This window comes from Petaurus breviceps, unplaced genomic scaffold, assembly GCF_028583685.1.
Source record: "Petaurus breviceps papuanus isolate PSGF00001 unplaced genomic scaffold, PetGlider_PUasm1.0 523, whole genome shotgun sequence".
NCBI lineage: Eukaryota > Metazoa > Chordata > Mammalia > Diprotodontia > Petauridae > Petaurus > Petaurus breviceps.
Window position 1 is genome coordinate 1264477 of NW_027186356.1, and position 16019 is coordinate 1280495.

Genomic DNA, 16019 nt, shown 5'->3' on the forward strand with positions numbered 1-16019 from the left:
AGAAACAATAACTGAACCCATGGAAGCTGATGAAAGATCATTAAGACAGAGTATAGAGAGAAGAGGATAAAGACTAGGATGGCGTCTTAGTTAATACAGGGAAGGAGCATGTTACAGATGCTGCTCCAATAAAGAAAAGTTTTAAAAATCAGACAGATAGGAGCAATTCCAAAAGAGGGCAGTGTCCCAAGACCCAAAAAGAAGGAAATATCTAGAAAGAGAGGATGGTCAACTGTGTCCAATGCTGTAAGGATCAAGAAGGATGGAGCTTGAGAAACACCCATTAGACTTGGCAATTAAGAGTTATCTAGTACCTTTGGAGAAAGCAATTTCAGTTGAGCTATCAGAAGTAAAGGGCTGAGAAATGAGAGAAAACAAGGTAAATAGAGGCAATGGGTGTAGCTAACTTTTTCAAGGAGTTTGGTTGTAAAAGGGAGAGACAGGACAACATCTTGAAGGGGTGATGAAGTTACAAAGGTTTTTTTCAGGATGGAAAAAACAGACATTGTAGGCTCAGAGAAGGAGTCAGCAATAGAGAATGACAAGAAAAAACAGAGGGGAAATGATTGTGGGGACAGGACAAATGGTTGGAGAAGGAAGACAGGAGGAGATAAACTCCTGAGCACATGGACAGGGACTGACCTTGGTGAAAAGGGTTACCTCTCCAGAGATTAAAGAAAAGGAGGGGTTATGTGAAGGGGTCTTGAAAGCTGGAGAAAGAGCAAGGAAGAAGTTCACAGCTAAGGAGGCAAGAACAGTCTCTGGGGAGAAGGAAGAGTAAAAGGATTATTTTACTGCACTGAGGGCCCAGTTGAGATTAAATAACAAATCTGAAGTGGACCCTGTCATGCTGGTGAGATTTTCTTGGTGTCTTTTCAGTAGTACATGAGTAGGAACAGAAAAAGCAAATGGTGTGAGTAAGGTATTGTCAAGACTAAGAAGGGAAGGAAAAGAAGCCAAATGAGGGGTTATGGCCTGGAGAAGGATTAGGTGGTAGGGAGATTAGAGGTCATGGTGAGAAAGAAGAATAGAGTTAGGAGGGACAAGGGAGAAATGGAAATGACAGGAGGTTATGATGATAACCAGTCCTACTTGTACACTTTCAAAGATGGGAAATCTAGCACTCTGGAGAAAGCCCATTCCACTTTTGGATGGGTCTGATTGTTAGGAGGGTTTTCCCAGATTTTAAACTTAAATTTGCTTCTTTGAAACATTTACCAATTGTAACTGGTTCTGCCCTTGGGAGTTAAAAAGACTAATCTCCCCTCCCAGAGTTATCATGTAACTTTAAGCAGCCCTTCTCCAATATAAACATCATCGATTCCTTTAACTGTCAAGACAGACAAAAAGTCCTTCATCCTAGCTGGCCTCCTCTAGACACTGCAGTTTATCAATATTTTACTTAAACTGTGGCAGCCAGACTGAACACAATAATCCAGATGTGTACAGTATTGACTATCACCTTCCTAGCTCTGGGCACTACTCTTAATGAAGCCTAAGCTTTCTCAGTTCCCACAGCATGCTACAGACGCATTTTGAACTTGCAGTTCAGAAAAATCCACAGATCTTTTTCAGGCAAACTGTTATCTAACCATGCCTCTCCTCTCTTGTTATCTATAAAGTAGATTTTTTTGTGCCCAAGTACAAGATTTTACATCTATGCCTACTGAATTTCATCTTGCTAGATTAGGCCCAGTGCTCTAACCTATCAAGATCTTTTTGGATCCTGTCATCCAGTGTATTAATTATCCTTCCAAAATAGCCCAGGGTCAAGTACAGATCCTTAGGATACTTCAGTGGAGATCTGCCATAATGACATCCAACCCCGAGCCTCTGGGTATACTGATCTAACCAGTTCTGAATCTACTCAATAGTATTACTGTTTAGGGAACTCTCTATTTTTTCCAATCAATGACTCACTATTTAATATGAACTTACTATGTGTCAAACATTGGGCTAGGCACAACAGAGATACAAAGACAAAAAAACAAAACAGTACCTGCCTTCTAAGACCTTATAGTCTAATGTGGGAGATATGTGTATATAGATTTGGACATGTACAAAGTAATCCTTTTGGCCTAATTACAAGGTGCTCATCTTTGAAAATGTGACTAATAATAGCTCTGTTGCTTCTTTTTGTCTGAGTGTTAATGGAATTAAAAATAAGCAGGGAATGATTTATTAGTATAAGACCAATAAAAACTGCCCTTTCCAGAATACTCTCTCTACTACTGGTTTCTATGATCCTCCTTTTACTGAGTTCTCTTCCCACCAGAGGGATAATTCCTTTACAATCTTCTTGGCTAGAAGATTCCTCTGCTTCCCATACTAAGACCCTGTCCTGGGCCCTCTCTTCTTTTTTTCTCTATTCTATCTTATTTGGTAATCTCATCAACAGTCCTGTGGGGTTTAGGACCATAGATTTAAATCTAGAAGGGATCTCAGAGGCCATTCAATTTAATTATTTTATCTGCATAGATGATTCCTAAATCTATACATACAGAGGGAAAACCTCTTATGAACTCCAAACCCATCACCCACAAGCATTTCTTAAGCATTCATTCTCCTAAGCAGCACAGGAGACATAAATAAAAAGTAAAAATATTCCTTGTCCTGAAGGATAATACATTTTAGTCGTTCCTATATCACTACCCTTATCCATCTGGATATCCTATCAGGAGTTTTAATTCAATATGTCCAAAATGTAATTCATTATCTCATCTCCTGAACAGACTCTTCCTCCAAATTTATTTTTTTTATGTGCATTGCCATCATCTCAATCACTCAGGTCCACAATTTCTCAGTCATACTTTATTCTTCCTTCCTTCTTATCTCACACAGCCAATTGGCTTCCAAGTGATGAAAGGTCCACCTCCATAACAGCTCACTTCCATCACCTTCTCACACAGCTACTGCTCAATTACAACTCTCAATAGGCCTATTGCAAGAGCTTCCTAAATTGTTCTCCCTAATTCCAGTCTATCCCCTCACTAATCCATCCACTACACAGCTACCAGAATAAACCTGCCTAAGCGAAAACTATCAGCATAAAAGATCCTATTAATACCAGAATCACAAATATCAAATGCAGAAAAAGTCCAAACTGACACAGCACTCACTTATCTTTTCTTAAAAAAAAAAAAAACACTAAAAAGAATAGGTATAAACCTTTGCTTACTCTGGCAAACTATCTAAAACCAAGAGTTAGCATTACTTATAATAGAACTATAAGCTTTTCCAATAAGATCAGAATTAAAGCAGTATGCCCAATGTCACTACTATTACTTAATACAATCCTAGAAATGCTAGCTATAGTAATAAGGCAAGAAAAATAAATTGAAGTAATAAGCATACACAAAGAAGAAGCAGAATTATTGTTTACAGATGATATAGTTTAAAGAACTCCTGATTTTCAACCAAAAAAAAATCAAGAGTAACTTCAGTGAAATAAATATGAAATTAACTCATAAAATTCATCAGCTTTTCTTTATATTACTTCTAAAATCCAGCAGATGGAGACAAAGAAATTTCATTTAAAATAAGTACAAAATGTACAAAATACCTGGGAGTTAACCTACAAACACAGGCAGGATTTATATAAATACAACTACAAAACATCTTACAGAAAAAAGGGAAGATGAATAGAGATATATCTATTGTTCATGGCTGCTCTACAACAATATTTTTAAAAATGAAGATGCATTAATGGAATACTATAATGTAATTAATATGGACATTTATAAGGAATAAAAAGAACTGTAAAATACTTTTATAAAAAGGTGCAAAAGTTTCAAAAGCAAAAGAGCACACAATCAAGAAAGATTAAACAATGTTAGGATGACCATAAGGTAAAAAAGAAAGCAAAAGAACTTTAACCCTCACCTAAACTTCAGAGTACTGACAGAGAAAGATTAATCCCTCCTCTGTAGAGAGGTGGTAGACTACAGGTGCAGAATGACATATACTGTCACACCCAGGCAACATGTTGGTTTGTTTTACTTTGCTAAGTGAGGAGGTGTAGCACTGTGGAAAGGAAGACAACTGAAATCTAGTATCAGAAAACTGGGTTCAAACCCAGTTACTATTTGGTCAACTTGGAGAAAGTCTCTAACTGTTCTGAACCCATTTCCTCACCTTTAAAACATGGAGGCTGGGCTATATGTTCTCTGATGGTCCTTCTAGCTCTAAACATATGATCCAATGAATTATCCTTCTTTGTTACAGGAGGCTTGGGGGTGGGTGTGTTAATCACTGGGAGCAAAACTGATGTCAAACAAAAAGTATCAATAAAACATTTACTTAAACATGTAAAAATTTTAAACGATCTTCCTAAGACACAGATGAGAACATGTCATGCCTCTAATAAAAAATCTCTAGTGGCTATCTGCTCACTAAATAAAGTTTAAATCCCTTTGCCTGACATTCAAAGCCACTAGACCAGTGAAAATTCCAGGAGTCAAGAGTTGGTGTACCCTAGTTATCTGTGTTATTATGGTATTCTTCTCCTCCTGCACTTCCTTCTACTAAACTATAAATACCTTGAAGACAAGGAATAGATCCTACCTGGCTCCCTATCTCCTTGAGTACCTGGTACAGTACTCTGCCCACAAGGGATGCTTAAGCAAAGTTTGTGGAATGCTGAAATACTCAATGTCCCTTTGCTCAAAGTTTCCCTATGTAGGCAATGGTTTTCTCTCACCTTATACACAGCACAAGTCTGATCATGTCACTTCCCTGCTTGTTGAATGAGTAAATAAGCTACAGACAGCTAAATGGTGAAGTCGATAGAGCACCAGACCCAAAGTCAAGAGGACCTGAATTCAAATCTAGCCTCATACACTTAGCTGTATGACTTTGGGTATTTCACTTAATTTGTCTTCCTCAGTTTCCTCATCTGTAAAAATGAGGATAATAATAATAGTACCTACCTAAAAGGGTTGTCGTGAGGATAAAATGAGAGAATATTTTTGTAAAGTACTTTGAAAATATCAAAACAATATATAAATGTTAGCCATTATCAATAAATGCCGGTGGTACCCTCTTACCTCTAAGATCAAACACAATCTCTCCTGTTTGGCATTTAAAGTCATGGTTCCAACCAACATTTTCCAGCTTATTACATATTACTTGTCTTTACAAATTCTACGGGGCAGCCCAATTAGTCTTCTTGCTGTTCTTCACACATGACATTCTATTCCCATCTCCACACCTCTCATGCCTGAAATGTATTACCTCTACAACTCAGGCCATTTAACTTCAATCTGGAATTATACTAATTAAGTTACTAATGTTGCAATACCATTTGACTCATGGACAGGCATATACACCAAGAAGGTCAAAATTAGACAGAAGGATCCAAACTACTATAAATTACTTAAGAGTAACACTTTTTTTGTAAGTGTGAACAACTAGAAACAGCATAGATGCCTGACAACTAGGGAATGCCTAAGCAAACTGGGGTTCAGGAATATAATAGACTATTACTGTGACATAAGAAACAATAAATAGAAATAAATAAATAGAATGATCAAACTTAGCCTCAAAGAATAGATAAAAGAATGTGCCTCCTTCCTTTCTTTGCAGAGGTGGGAGACTAAAGAGTTGAAACAGTGAATACAAACAATGTTAGTTCTGCTAAAACAGCTTTTATCCTCCTTTTTTAAATTCTTCATAATAAGTGATGGCTCTCTGGGCAGATTAATAGAAAACGTATCTGGAAATGAAGACTATGTAAAATAAAAAGATAATGAGAAAAACATTTTAAATTCCTAGTTTCCTTTAAAGCTACTTTAAGTACCACCTCCTACATGAAAACATTCCTGATTCTCCTCCCCCAGCTGCTAGTGCCTCCCCCCATAAATTACCTCATATTACTTATTATATATTTTGTATATACTTACATGTGCATAGATTATCCCCACAATGGAATGTTATTTCCTTGCATCTCTGTATCCCTTTTGCCTGGCACATTAGAAATTTTAATAAATGCTTGAAATCCTACTCATCTTTTAAGAGCCAGTTCAAATGCCACCTTCTGTGACTCCCTACCTCAGTTGTAAATGATCTTTTCTTTCTCTAATTTGATTACCATCTCTATGCTGATGATTCTCAAATCTACCTATCCTGCCCCAAACTCTTAATAACCTCCAACAGCTTTTCATACATATCAAACTAGATGTCCAGCAGACATCGTCAACTCAATAAGCCCAAAATAGAACTTACTATCTCCCCCCATCCCCAAACACCACCACCACCACCTCACAGCTTCCCTATCCTCCCAGACCCTCAGGCTCACCACCTAGGACTCCTCACTACCTCTCATCCTCTGCATCCAAGCTGCTGCCAGAGCCTATCAAGTCCACCTTTGGAACATCCCTCCAATACACCCCCTTCTCTCCTCTGGCCCTGTTACCCCTCTAGTGCAGACTCTCATCACCCCATACCTAACTAAAACTGCAATAGGCTGCAGGTAGGATTAAATACAAAATGCTCTCTTCAGCATTCAGACCTTCATAACCTAGCCCCCTCCTACCTTTCTGGTCTTCTTACACCTCACTCCTATATACTACTCTAAACTACTACTCTAGTGACACTAGCCTCCTGGTTACTCCATGAACATCTCTTCATGCCACACATTTTCTCCACCTGTTCCTCATGCCTGGAATGCTCTCCCTCCTCCCCTCAGACTACTAACCTTCCCAGCTTCCTTTTAAGTTCCAACTAAAATCCCATCTTCTACAGGAAGCCTTCCACTCTTAATTCCAATGCCTTCCCTCTGTTAATTATCTCTTATTTATCCCATATATAGCTTGCTTTGTACATATTGGCCTAGTAATGATTTACTACATGTGGCTTTTTTGGTTTATTAGAAAAGAAGAAAACCAATAAACATCTATGAAGAGAAAGCCCAAAGCTGAGGACTCAGACCATCTGGATCATGCAGAAGCACAGGAAGCGATTCTTAAATTGAAGGAAACAGTACTTAGAGTCTACATGTAAAACTTGACAGAAAGAGGAGGTTGAACAACATCAAGTCTAAACAGATTTACTCCACACTGAATACCTAAATTAGACTTCTTTTCCACTTCATTTTTTCTCTGGAGTTTGGTAATGACAACATTCACTTTGGTTGCTTCTGAAGCTCAGAAAAAAGAAGAATGCCTGTTTGGTTGACTATGGAATCACTGGGTGACTAACCAAAGAAACACAGAAGATTAGGGCCATAAAAGTTGTTCATGCTTTGCAAAAGAGTGGAAAATAGTTGTACAAATAATTAGCTTGTCAAACTAAAACAGAGAAAAACTGAAAGAATTTAGGATAAGACTCAATGACATTGCCCTGGAGGAAATTCTAGCTTAATATGTCTGAGAACAAGCCTCAAATCATACTCCATGAATAGCAAGCAGTCTGCAATACTAACGCTAGACTGCTTTTATCACCTTGATGCCCTGGGTTCTCCAACCACTTAAAAACTTAGAAACATAAGCTCTTAGAGCCAAAAGAGATCTTACGGGTCCTCTAAATCAACGATCAAATGAGGTGATATTTGCAAAGTGTTTATTTAGCACAGTGCCTGGCACATAGTAGGTGTTTTAAAAATGCTTATTTCCCTCCCTATACTACAATTCCCCACTCCCACCCCCCACCTTTTTACAGACAAAAAAAAACATCTCTGATGAGGTAAAAATGACATGTCCAAAATCACACAGCGGAGTGTGAGAGCCAAGACTAGAGCTTATCATCCAACAACCAGGTGGGCAGGAAACTGTATGCAGAACCTATGTAATTGAGTACAGCAAAAAAATCAACTAATTATTTGCTTAAATATTTAAGTACTCAAGTGCTTAAAGTATTGTGCCAGGTGCTAGAAGACAGATGCAGCCTGAATGTCTCAAACTCTTGCCTAAAATAACTCGTCTAAGGACCTGGGGGAGCCAGAGGGAAAGCAGAGGTGGGAGGGAGGCTGTCAGTCTAGAGCACTCACAGCAAAGCCAACTTGCTAGTGCAGTCTATATATTATAGCCTGATCAGTCATTATAAGCAGTTTATCCACACCTTACTTCTGAAAAATGTAAGATTCACTGACAGTCAGGAGACTATGCAATGCAAGAGGAAAGTGTTGATTCATCTTACTTGACTATATATGTTATAAAGGAAGGCATTTATGGGTGAGAGCTGGCCGGTAGTGAAAGATAAGAAAAAAAAAAGAAAAAGGCAACAGTAAAACACTTTTTTAAAATATGCAAAAAAAAAATTCAGAATGGGGCACAATCGGAGCAATTTTAATTTTTAAAACCTGTACATAACAAAAGTTGAAGTTTCATAAGACATTCTTTTTGCTGGGGTTTTTTTTGTTACTGAAATGTTCATGTTTGTTGATGGTTATGTTCATTAAAAAAATAAAACCCTTCCCCCCACTAAAAAAAAAAAAAGGTTTGCTAGGAGATAATTTTACAATTTACAATTCTAAGTCACATCAACTGACGAAGAGAAAGTCACTCTATTCTTCTAGAGGACCTTCTCCCCATATTGAAGATTTCTACTTTCCCCCTCCAATTTTTTAATCACTCTAGTCTTGCTTATTAACTGACTAAAGCCTAGTCCTGCCACTAGGGAGCTATGAGACCTTGGGAAAGTCACCTAACCTCTTTCTTTATCTATAACATTGACTGGCGGGAGGGAGAGGAACCCAAACAATAGGACCCTAGAGAATTTCTATACCTTTCTGGTCCCAACTATCAGACTTTTACAACCTTTGAATCAACACTTGTTTTTTTCTGTTATTCAAACCCCTGGTACTCTTCTTTCAAACATTTCTTCTAAGGGCATTCTTCTTCTTCCTCTCTAGGACCTCAAGAGAAGCCCTCTTTCAAAGCTTAGCATAGAGCATGGCAACATTTGAATTCCTATTCCAGTTTACTTAGAAGAATAATTCTTCCAGTCTTAAAGTGTTGGAACAAACTAACGAATCACCTCCCTGTGTTCCTCCAGCTCATACTGTCCGTTAAGGTCACATCCTTATTTCAAAATCACTCCTTCTTTGTGCCAAATGAAGTGACAAGACAAACAGTGAAATAACCGGACATCCAAGAACCTTGTTCTAGCTAGACTCCTAAGGCAGCAACAGGTTAATTATCAGAAGGGATTCAAAATGGTCACATTCTGCTCATATTCTCAAAGCCGAATCTCCCAATGCTGATCTCACCCAGGAAGAAAGAAGACTAACTGTCAAGTAACAGCCTGAACTTGACATACCTCACAAAAACCACAACTGACAAAGTCTAAGACTCTTGTTTTCAACTTGCTGAAATTCTGACTACTTAACATCCAAATCCAGGTATCTGCCAATCAATCCAAATATAGTACCTAGCTTCACACAGAAAGAAATAGGAAGCCCAAACCTCTACAGCTTCTCCACATTCAGTCAAATAAAGACTCCTAAAAATCTGATGTGAATTTTACACCATACTTACTCAAGGAAGCCATTGTCAGCTTCAGAGAGGAACAAATTACTCAGCAAGAAAGAGAATTGCTGAACAGCTAAATTTTGTCATAGGGGTTTCTTGATTAGCTAAATAAAGTTAACTCCTGTATTACCTTTTTAAAAAAAATACAATTTTTTAACTATCTTAAAGACAAAACATTCAAGTAAAACAGAAATGCTGAACATTTTAAGTACAGCACAATACTCTTGAGGCTTGCACCAAAGGTCTCTGACACTTAATTAAAAGAGAGACTATTAGTGTTTAGTTTATTAAGCTTCTGATAGACAAAGGATCTTTTCTCCTTGCAGCTGGTTCATGCTAGACATAAACTCAAAGAACAAGTTCACCCAGAAACTCATGGCTTAAAGAATCACACCCAACTTATTTCCCACTCAAGACCTCCTCCAAGGCCTTCTCAGGGAATGGAGGTGACTCTGCATTCTCTAAGGCCACGAGAACAACAGGCAGCCACTATCAGTTCAGCAATAAACTGTCATCCAATCATCAATCCTAGCTAAGTGCAGAGAGAGGCTCAATCTCAAAACCTACTACCAGTTAGTTGGAGTTTCTTTGGCCACAGCAACTCATGGAAACCATTTAAGGTGTGAAACAGCCAATGAAATCACAGGACCCTCTGAAGTATAAAAAGCTGTTATCTAAATAATACTGGTCTACAACTCTAAATTTCACATCAAGCCACAGACACTAGTTTAAAAATATAAAATCAATGCCTTCTCAATATGGACCAAAGAGAAACATCATGTTCAGTACTAGATTCCTTCAGAGCACCAGCTGGGTGTGGCAACAAGGGGACTGAGGTCTGAGGGCATGAGTCACAGCAGGCCAACCAGCTGGTTAGAGAAAGAAAGAGGTGGCAGTTTCTAATATTTATTATAAATTTAGTGCTCTTAATCATACACTATGCTGATGGTATAGGTCACAGACTAGGGAAAATTCCTGACACCCAGGAATCTGGTCTGAGTTTAATAGAAAGAGCACTGGATAGGACTTAAGAGCTCTTGGTTCTCTAACCCAGGCTCTGCTGCTCTATGTGATCTAAGACAAGTCATTTCCCCTTTAGGGGTCCTCAGTGTCCTCACCTTAAAACAAGGAAGTTGGAAAAGATGTGTTCTAGGTCAAAGAAGTGAAAGAGATTTAGCAACCATCTAGTTCAATGCTCTCATTTGACAGATGAAGAAACAGAGAAGAGGTTGATTTACCCAAGGTCACACATATAACCAGTGGCACACTTAGGACTGAAACCTAAACCTCTTAACTCCCACCCCAGAATGTCGTATTGCCTTTTTCAGCTCTAAAATTCTATGATACTGGTGGAAGATCACAGGATCTTAGCTTCCAAACTAATCAGGACCTTCAAGCTTATCTAGGTCAACAACAGATAAGGAAACTGAGGTTCAGAAAGATTCTGTGCCTTGTCCAAGGTCACAGTTAGTAAAGAGGGCCAAGGCTGTATTTTGTTGTTGTTTAGTCATTCAGTTATGTCTCACTCTTCGTAACCCCGTGGACCATACTTCCATGGCAGAGATACTGAAGAGGTTTGCCATTTTCTTCTCCAGTGGATCAAGGTTAAGTTACTTACCCAGGATCACACAGCTAGTTAAGTGTCTGAGGCTGGATTTGAACTCAGGTCTTCCTGACTCCAGGCCTATCTCTCTATCCACTACGCCATCTAGCTGCCTCTTATGGCTGGAATGCAGGTGCTACAATTCCAAAACAGTCTCTCTCCACTGTACTACATTCATCAGCATTAATCAGCTCTTTGGTAAAAGTAGTCCATGTCCAATGGGATCACGAAGTTCAGAAATTATACTTAATTCCACACCTGTGTTCTGTGTAGACCATAAAATGTCTATGTCTTGGGTAGTATTTCTAAAAGGAAAACATTCACAAACATTCACAAAGATATAACTGAGATCTCTAAATATAAAGCTACCTGCAACTCTTTAACAAAAGGACAGTTGCTCCTAACCAGCTCCCTTTTCTTCACTGAAAAAGAGCTTTCAAAGTTAGTGGAAGGTACTTCTTTGGTAATCAGAGAAAGTTTTGAGAATGATTTCTGATGCTTGTTGTTATCCCAGGAACCCAGTCAACTAGACCTTAAAAGCTTATTCTCACGAAGAATATAAATGCCTAACTATGTAACTTTAACAGGATTCCTATAATGCTTCTAATTGGGCCAGGCAGTACCAAGGACAACAGGAAAAACTATCTACTAGCAATTCCAAACCCAAGTAATATTAACTAGCTCATATTTAGACAGGGTTTTCATATATATCTTTCCAACCCCATGAGATAGGCAGAGCAAGGGTTATTTCCATTTTAAGTTAGCAAATTGAGATTCAAAAAGGTTATTTACCCAAAGGCACACAGCTACAGTGCCTGGCTAAGCTGGTACTCTAACCCAAGTCTTCTGACCACAAGGTTCAGGGGTTGTCTTCTCTATACCAGCCTACCTCTAAGTACTCAGTAAATATTTGCCAAATGCCAATGGTAAAACCCACAGAGTCCCTTTGTTGGGGATGGGGCTGATGGAAACCCATGGCTACAAGCTGAACTAGAGCACTGAGATCCCTTCCAAACCTGAAATTCTATGATAAATGGCAAGGCTAGGACTTGAAGCATAATCTCCTAACTCTCAATGTCAGTGTTCTCTCTGCTACACCCCACCACCTCTCCAGTTCGTGCAAAAACGACTGTGTCCACCTAATATCCAAAAACACTAAAACGTTTAAAGGTCTCATCAAGGAATCATTAAATAACACAACTGATTAAGTTTTAAACCCAAAAATTATGGTTAGAAAGGATTCACCTGTGACACTGCCCAATGGAAACACTGTTTAGCAGTGGTGAGGTGGAAATGCCCAAATCACAGAAAGCAATGTGTCCAGACTTACAGCTCACATTAATGACACAGAAAGCTAAAATGAAAAGTGAATGGACTCAAGAATGGAATAAGACTGGATACAGACTCTGGCCCTGTTCCACCTAACCCAAAGTAAAAGAGAGTAAAGTAAAAACGGACTGAAGAGAAAATGATAAGGTATTCTGTAGAGTTTCAGAGCACCTGTCCTAAGCAAAATATGGGGAAATGAGTACACAAACTACATGGTCTGTCCCATCATGTGTCATATTATAGGCTAAGAGCTGTAAGGATTGCTGGAAATTATCTAATCCACACCCTCCGTTTATAGGTGAGGACACTGAAGCTCAAATCAGGGAAACTCAGTCAAGTTTGCCTTACTGGTCTGTGGAAGGGTCAGAACCAGAACTCAAGTCTCCCAAGTTCTCATTCAGAGCTCATACCACCAAACTATATATGCACATTACCCCACCCTAGACCTACCTTCCAAACACTGTCCCCAAAGAGCTATAGAGGTTAATTTATGACACTAACAAGAAGATATTTTCTGTTTTCAAAATGAATTTCCATTAAGAAGGCATAACCTAAGTCTACCTTCCTTTCTTTGGTGTCAAGTCCCACTGCAAAGGGGCAAGTACTGAATTGCAATCACAGAACTACATGGGGTAGCTAAGAGGACATGAATGGTTATTTTATATTAACAAGTACTTTACTCTCATAATGACTTCAATCCAGTCAATTCCCTTAACTATTCTGCCATCCTACTATATCTAATCGTACCCATCCACTTTGACAAGGTTGGAAGGTACCTTTAGAGCTAATGGACAGGAACTGATTGATAAAGTCATCTCCAGAAAGAGGTCAGTGTGCAGTACAAAAACAGCAGAGGCAACAAATATAAAACCACTAGATATCAGCGATTCACAATGTCAGAAAGGGGCCTAAGAACTAACCCAGTTCAACCCTCTTCATTTTACATGTGAAACAGGCCCAGAGTAGGGCCATGACTTGCCCAAGGTCACTTCCCCACCGAGGGCCTCAGAGCTCTGCCAGAAGCACCACAACCTAAGTCTTCTGACTTCCAATTGAGAACAATTCTTACTCCAGGCAACCTCCCTCACTAGACAGAACTCATCAGGGGTCATGAATCTGCAGTCACTGATGTTTCTTATGTTACATCATAAGCAAGTTAGAAAGGTCTAAGTTTTCCTTCCTGCTGACTGATAAGCTGGTGCAAATAATTCATTTTGGCAACAGCAGGAACCCCTCTGAACAGGATAAACAAATCAAATCTTGCTTGGCTCCAGTAACTGGCAGCATGTCATGAAAAATATCTACTGGTGGCTTAGAAGGACATTCTGTGGAAATGCAAACTAAAATGCAGTGCTTGACACACACATGACAACAGAGCAAGTAGTTCTATGATAAAGCAAACAGATCCGAGTTTGGGAGAGAGTGTTAACAATTTATAGGTTTGGACTACTAGTATGTATTTTGCTAATATTACACTCACCAGTTTAACACTCAGTTAATCATGATTATCATTCACCTGAGACTAAGATGTTGGTGAACAGGCAGGTTTTCTAACATTTTCTTTAAAATATGACATTCATTTGCTTACCAGTCAAAGATTTTAAAAGTGGAGATCTAGTAACAATGTTTCTAATGAGCAAGAAGACTAGACTTACTTTTTAACATTTGCCTCCCCATTGGGGATCCTTCGCAACTTTTTCTTTTTGAGGATTTTCACAGCTCTCCGGCATAAGGTTTCTGAGTCCAGCATCTCCTTCACTTTCCCATAAGATCCTTCTCCCAGCAAATCCCCCATCAGGTATTTGCCAATGAGTTTGGCTCTTTTTCGTCTTGGCTGGTAGATGACCTCGGTGGAGTCTATTCGGTGGATAAATGTGTCCATACCCACAGACATCAGTTCACTTTCTGTAAACATGCCCAACTGCTGTGGTTCTGCCAAATCCATCCTGGATTAAACTCCTTAACCAGGTTTCCTTAGACACACCAGGATCCCTTAATCCAATCTTGAGTTCTTGGTTTTCCCAACTTTTCTTCTCAAAACAAAACAAAAATAAAAACAGAAGAGAAAAAAAAAACCCAACTCTTCCAAAGATTGTACTAACGTAATTCAGTAGTCCCTGAACAGGGTCTAATGCACCCCAAGTGCCTGGCTCTCAAGCAAAAAAAAAACCAAAAACCAAAAAACATCAAGAACTTTTGCTCAGGCACCTGGCTTTGTTTTTTTGACCCGGTCTCACTGCTTTGGCTCAGCCAGGTCTCCTCACTTACTGTTGCCCCTAAAAAAGGCCCAGGTTGGGTTCTTAAGTGCTAGGTCATTCTCTAGGACTTTAGACCCTTGGACAAACAGAAGGAAAGTGAAGTCTTTTCAGGACTTTCCATTACCATTGTGTCATGGCTCTCAAATACAAACTGGGATCAGCAGTTAGAACGTGCTCACAGGACTTTTGCACCCTGAATCCCAAACTTGACCCCCTTTGAAAATACACTGGTGGTGGAAATTTGATTGCTTGAAAGAGTTTCCTCTATTGAATATCAATCTCTTGTCCCACTCTCCAGCCCCCCCAACACACTCATACACACAAACACACAGGCTCCTCCCCTGTATCTGCCAAAAGTTCAAAGCCCTCAACACTTATCAAGGTTTCACAGGGGGCATCCCTACACCCAGTCTTCCAATTCTTCCCAGCGCTTCCCTCCCAAAAGGTTCCCTACTTCCCGCCCCCAAGGGTCAATGTGAAGACACTGATCCTGAGGAGCCTCCACCAAAGAGCTCCTGGAAAGAGATCAGAGAAGTTTTCCTTCCCACCCACCCCGCTCCAGGGGAAATCCCTCCCTTTAATAAATAAACCCGGGAGGAACGCGATGGGAACTAACCCAATCCCAATTTTCTCTATCCCCCTCCCCAAAAAAGTGACAGGTAGAGATGAGTACCCCACTCCTCCCAAAGGAAAAAATGAATAAGGAGTAACGAGAGGGGTAAATTAAACCCCCGCAAAAGTGGGGATGTTAAAGGCGACCTACTGACCCCGCAACCCTTTCAAAAACAGAAACAAAGAATAAGTTGGGGGCGCGGGGCTGGGGAGGGGAAAAAGTAAACTTAAAAGGAGGATTCTCACGCCTCCCCCCCCCCCCCGCCCTTCCTTCCCTTTGCTCTTGAGATCTCCAAGCGCTGTCCCTTGCCAGTTCCCTCCGCCCGTCCCGGGAAGGCTCCCAGGGGCGGGGGCTGCGGGGGTCGCCGCTGCTCCCTCGCTCCCTCCGAAGGTAACGGGCGGGGGGTTGGGGGGAAGGGGCTGGGGCCTCGGGGCCCCCGGGAGAGCTGCCCCCTCCCCCCAACCCTCCGAGTCCCGGGCAGCCCGGGACCGGGCCGGGCCGGGGCTCGGCTGCCTCTCCGGACCGGGCTCGGTGAGGGCGGGACCCGCACCGCAGGCCGCCGCCGCCGCCGCCGCCGCCGCCGCCGCCGCTCCCCCACAGCCGGGCCCCGCGCGGGGCAGCTCTGAGGAGGCCGGGCGGCCCCGGGCCCATCCAACGCGGCCCAGTCGGCACCGGGCCCGCTGCGCACGCAGGCAGCGAAGGAGGCAGAAGGGAGCGGCTGGCGCCCGGGCTCGGTTCCCCCGGCGTCC

The 16019-nt window shown here is 40.7% G+C and overlaps 1 protein-coding gene across 3 annotated transcripts in view; it reads right to left on the bottom strand.

Moving 5' to 3' along the window:
- The window catches only part of STK11 (serine/threonine kinase 11), a 179057-nt gene extending 163369 nt beyond the window's left edge, over positions 1-15688 (bottom strand). For all 3 annotated transcript variants that reach the window (XM_069102023.1, XM_069102024.1, XM_069102025.1), the window contains exon 1: positions 14055-15688. In XM_069102023.1, the coding sequence (XP_068958124.1) occupies positions 14055-14344 (290 nt within the window). In that variant the 5' untranslated portion in view covers positions 14345-15688. The remainder of the gene's footprint in view (positions 1-14054) is intronic.
- Positions 15689-16019: the final 331 nt, after the last annotated feature.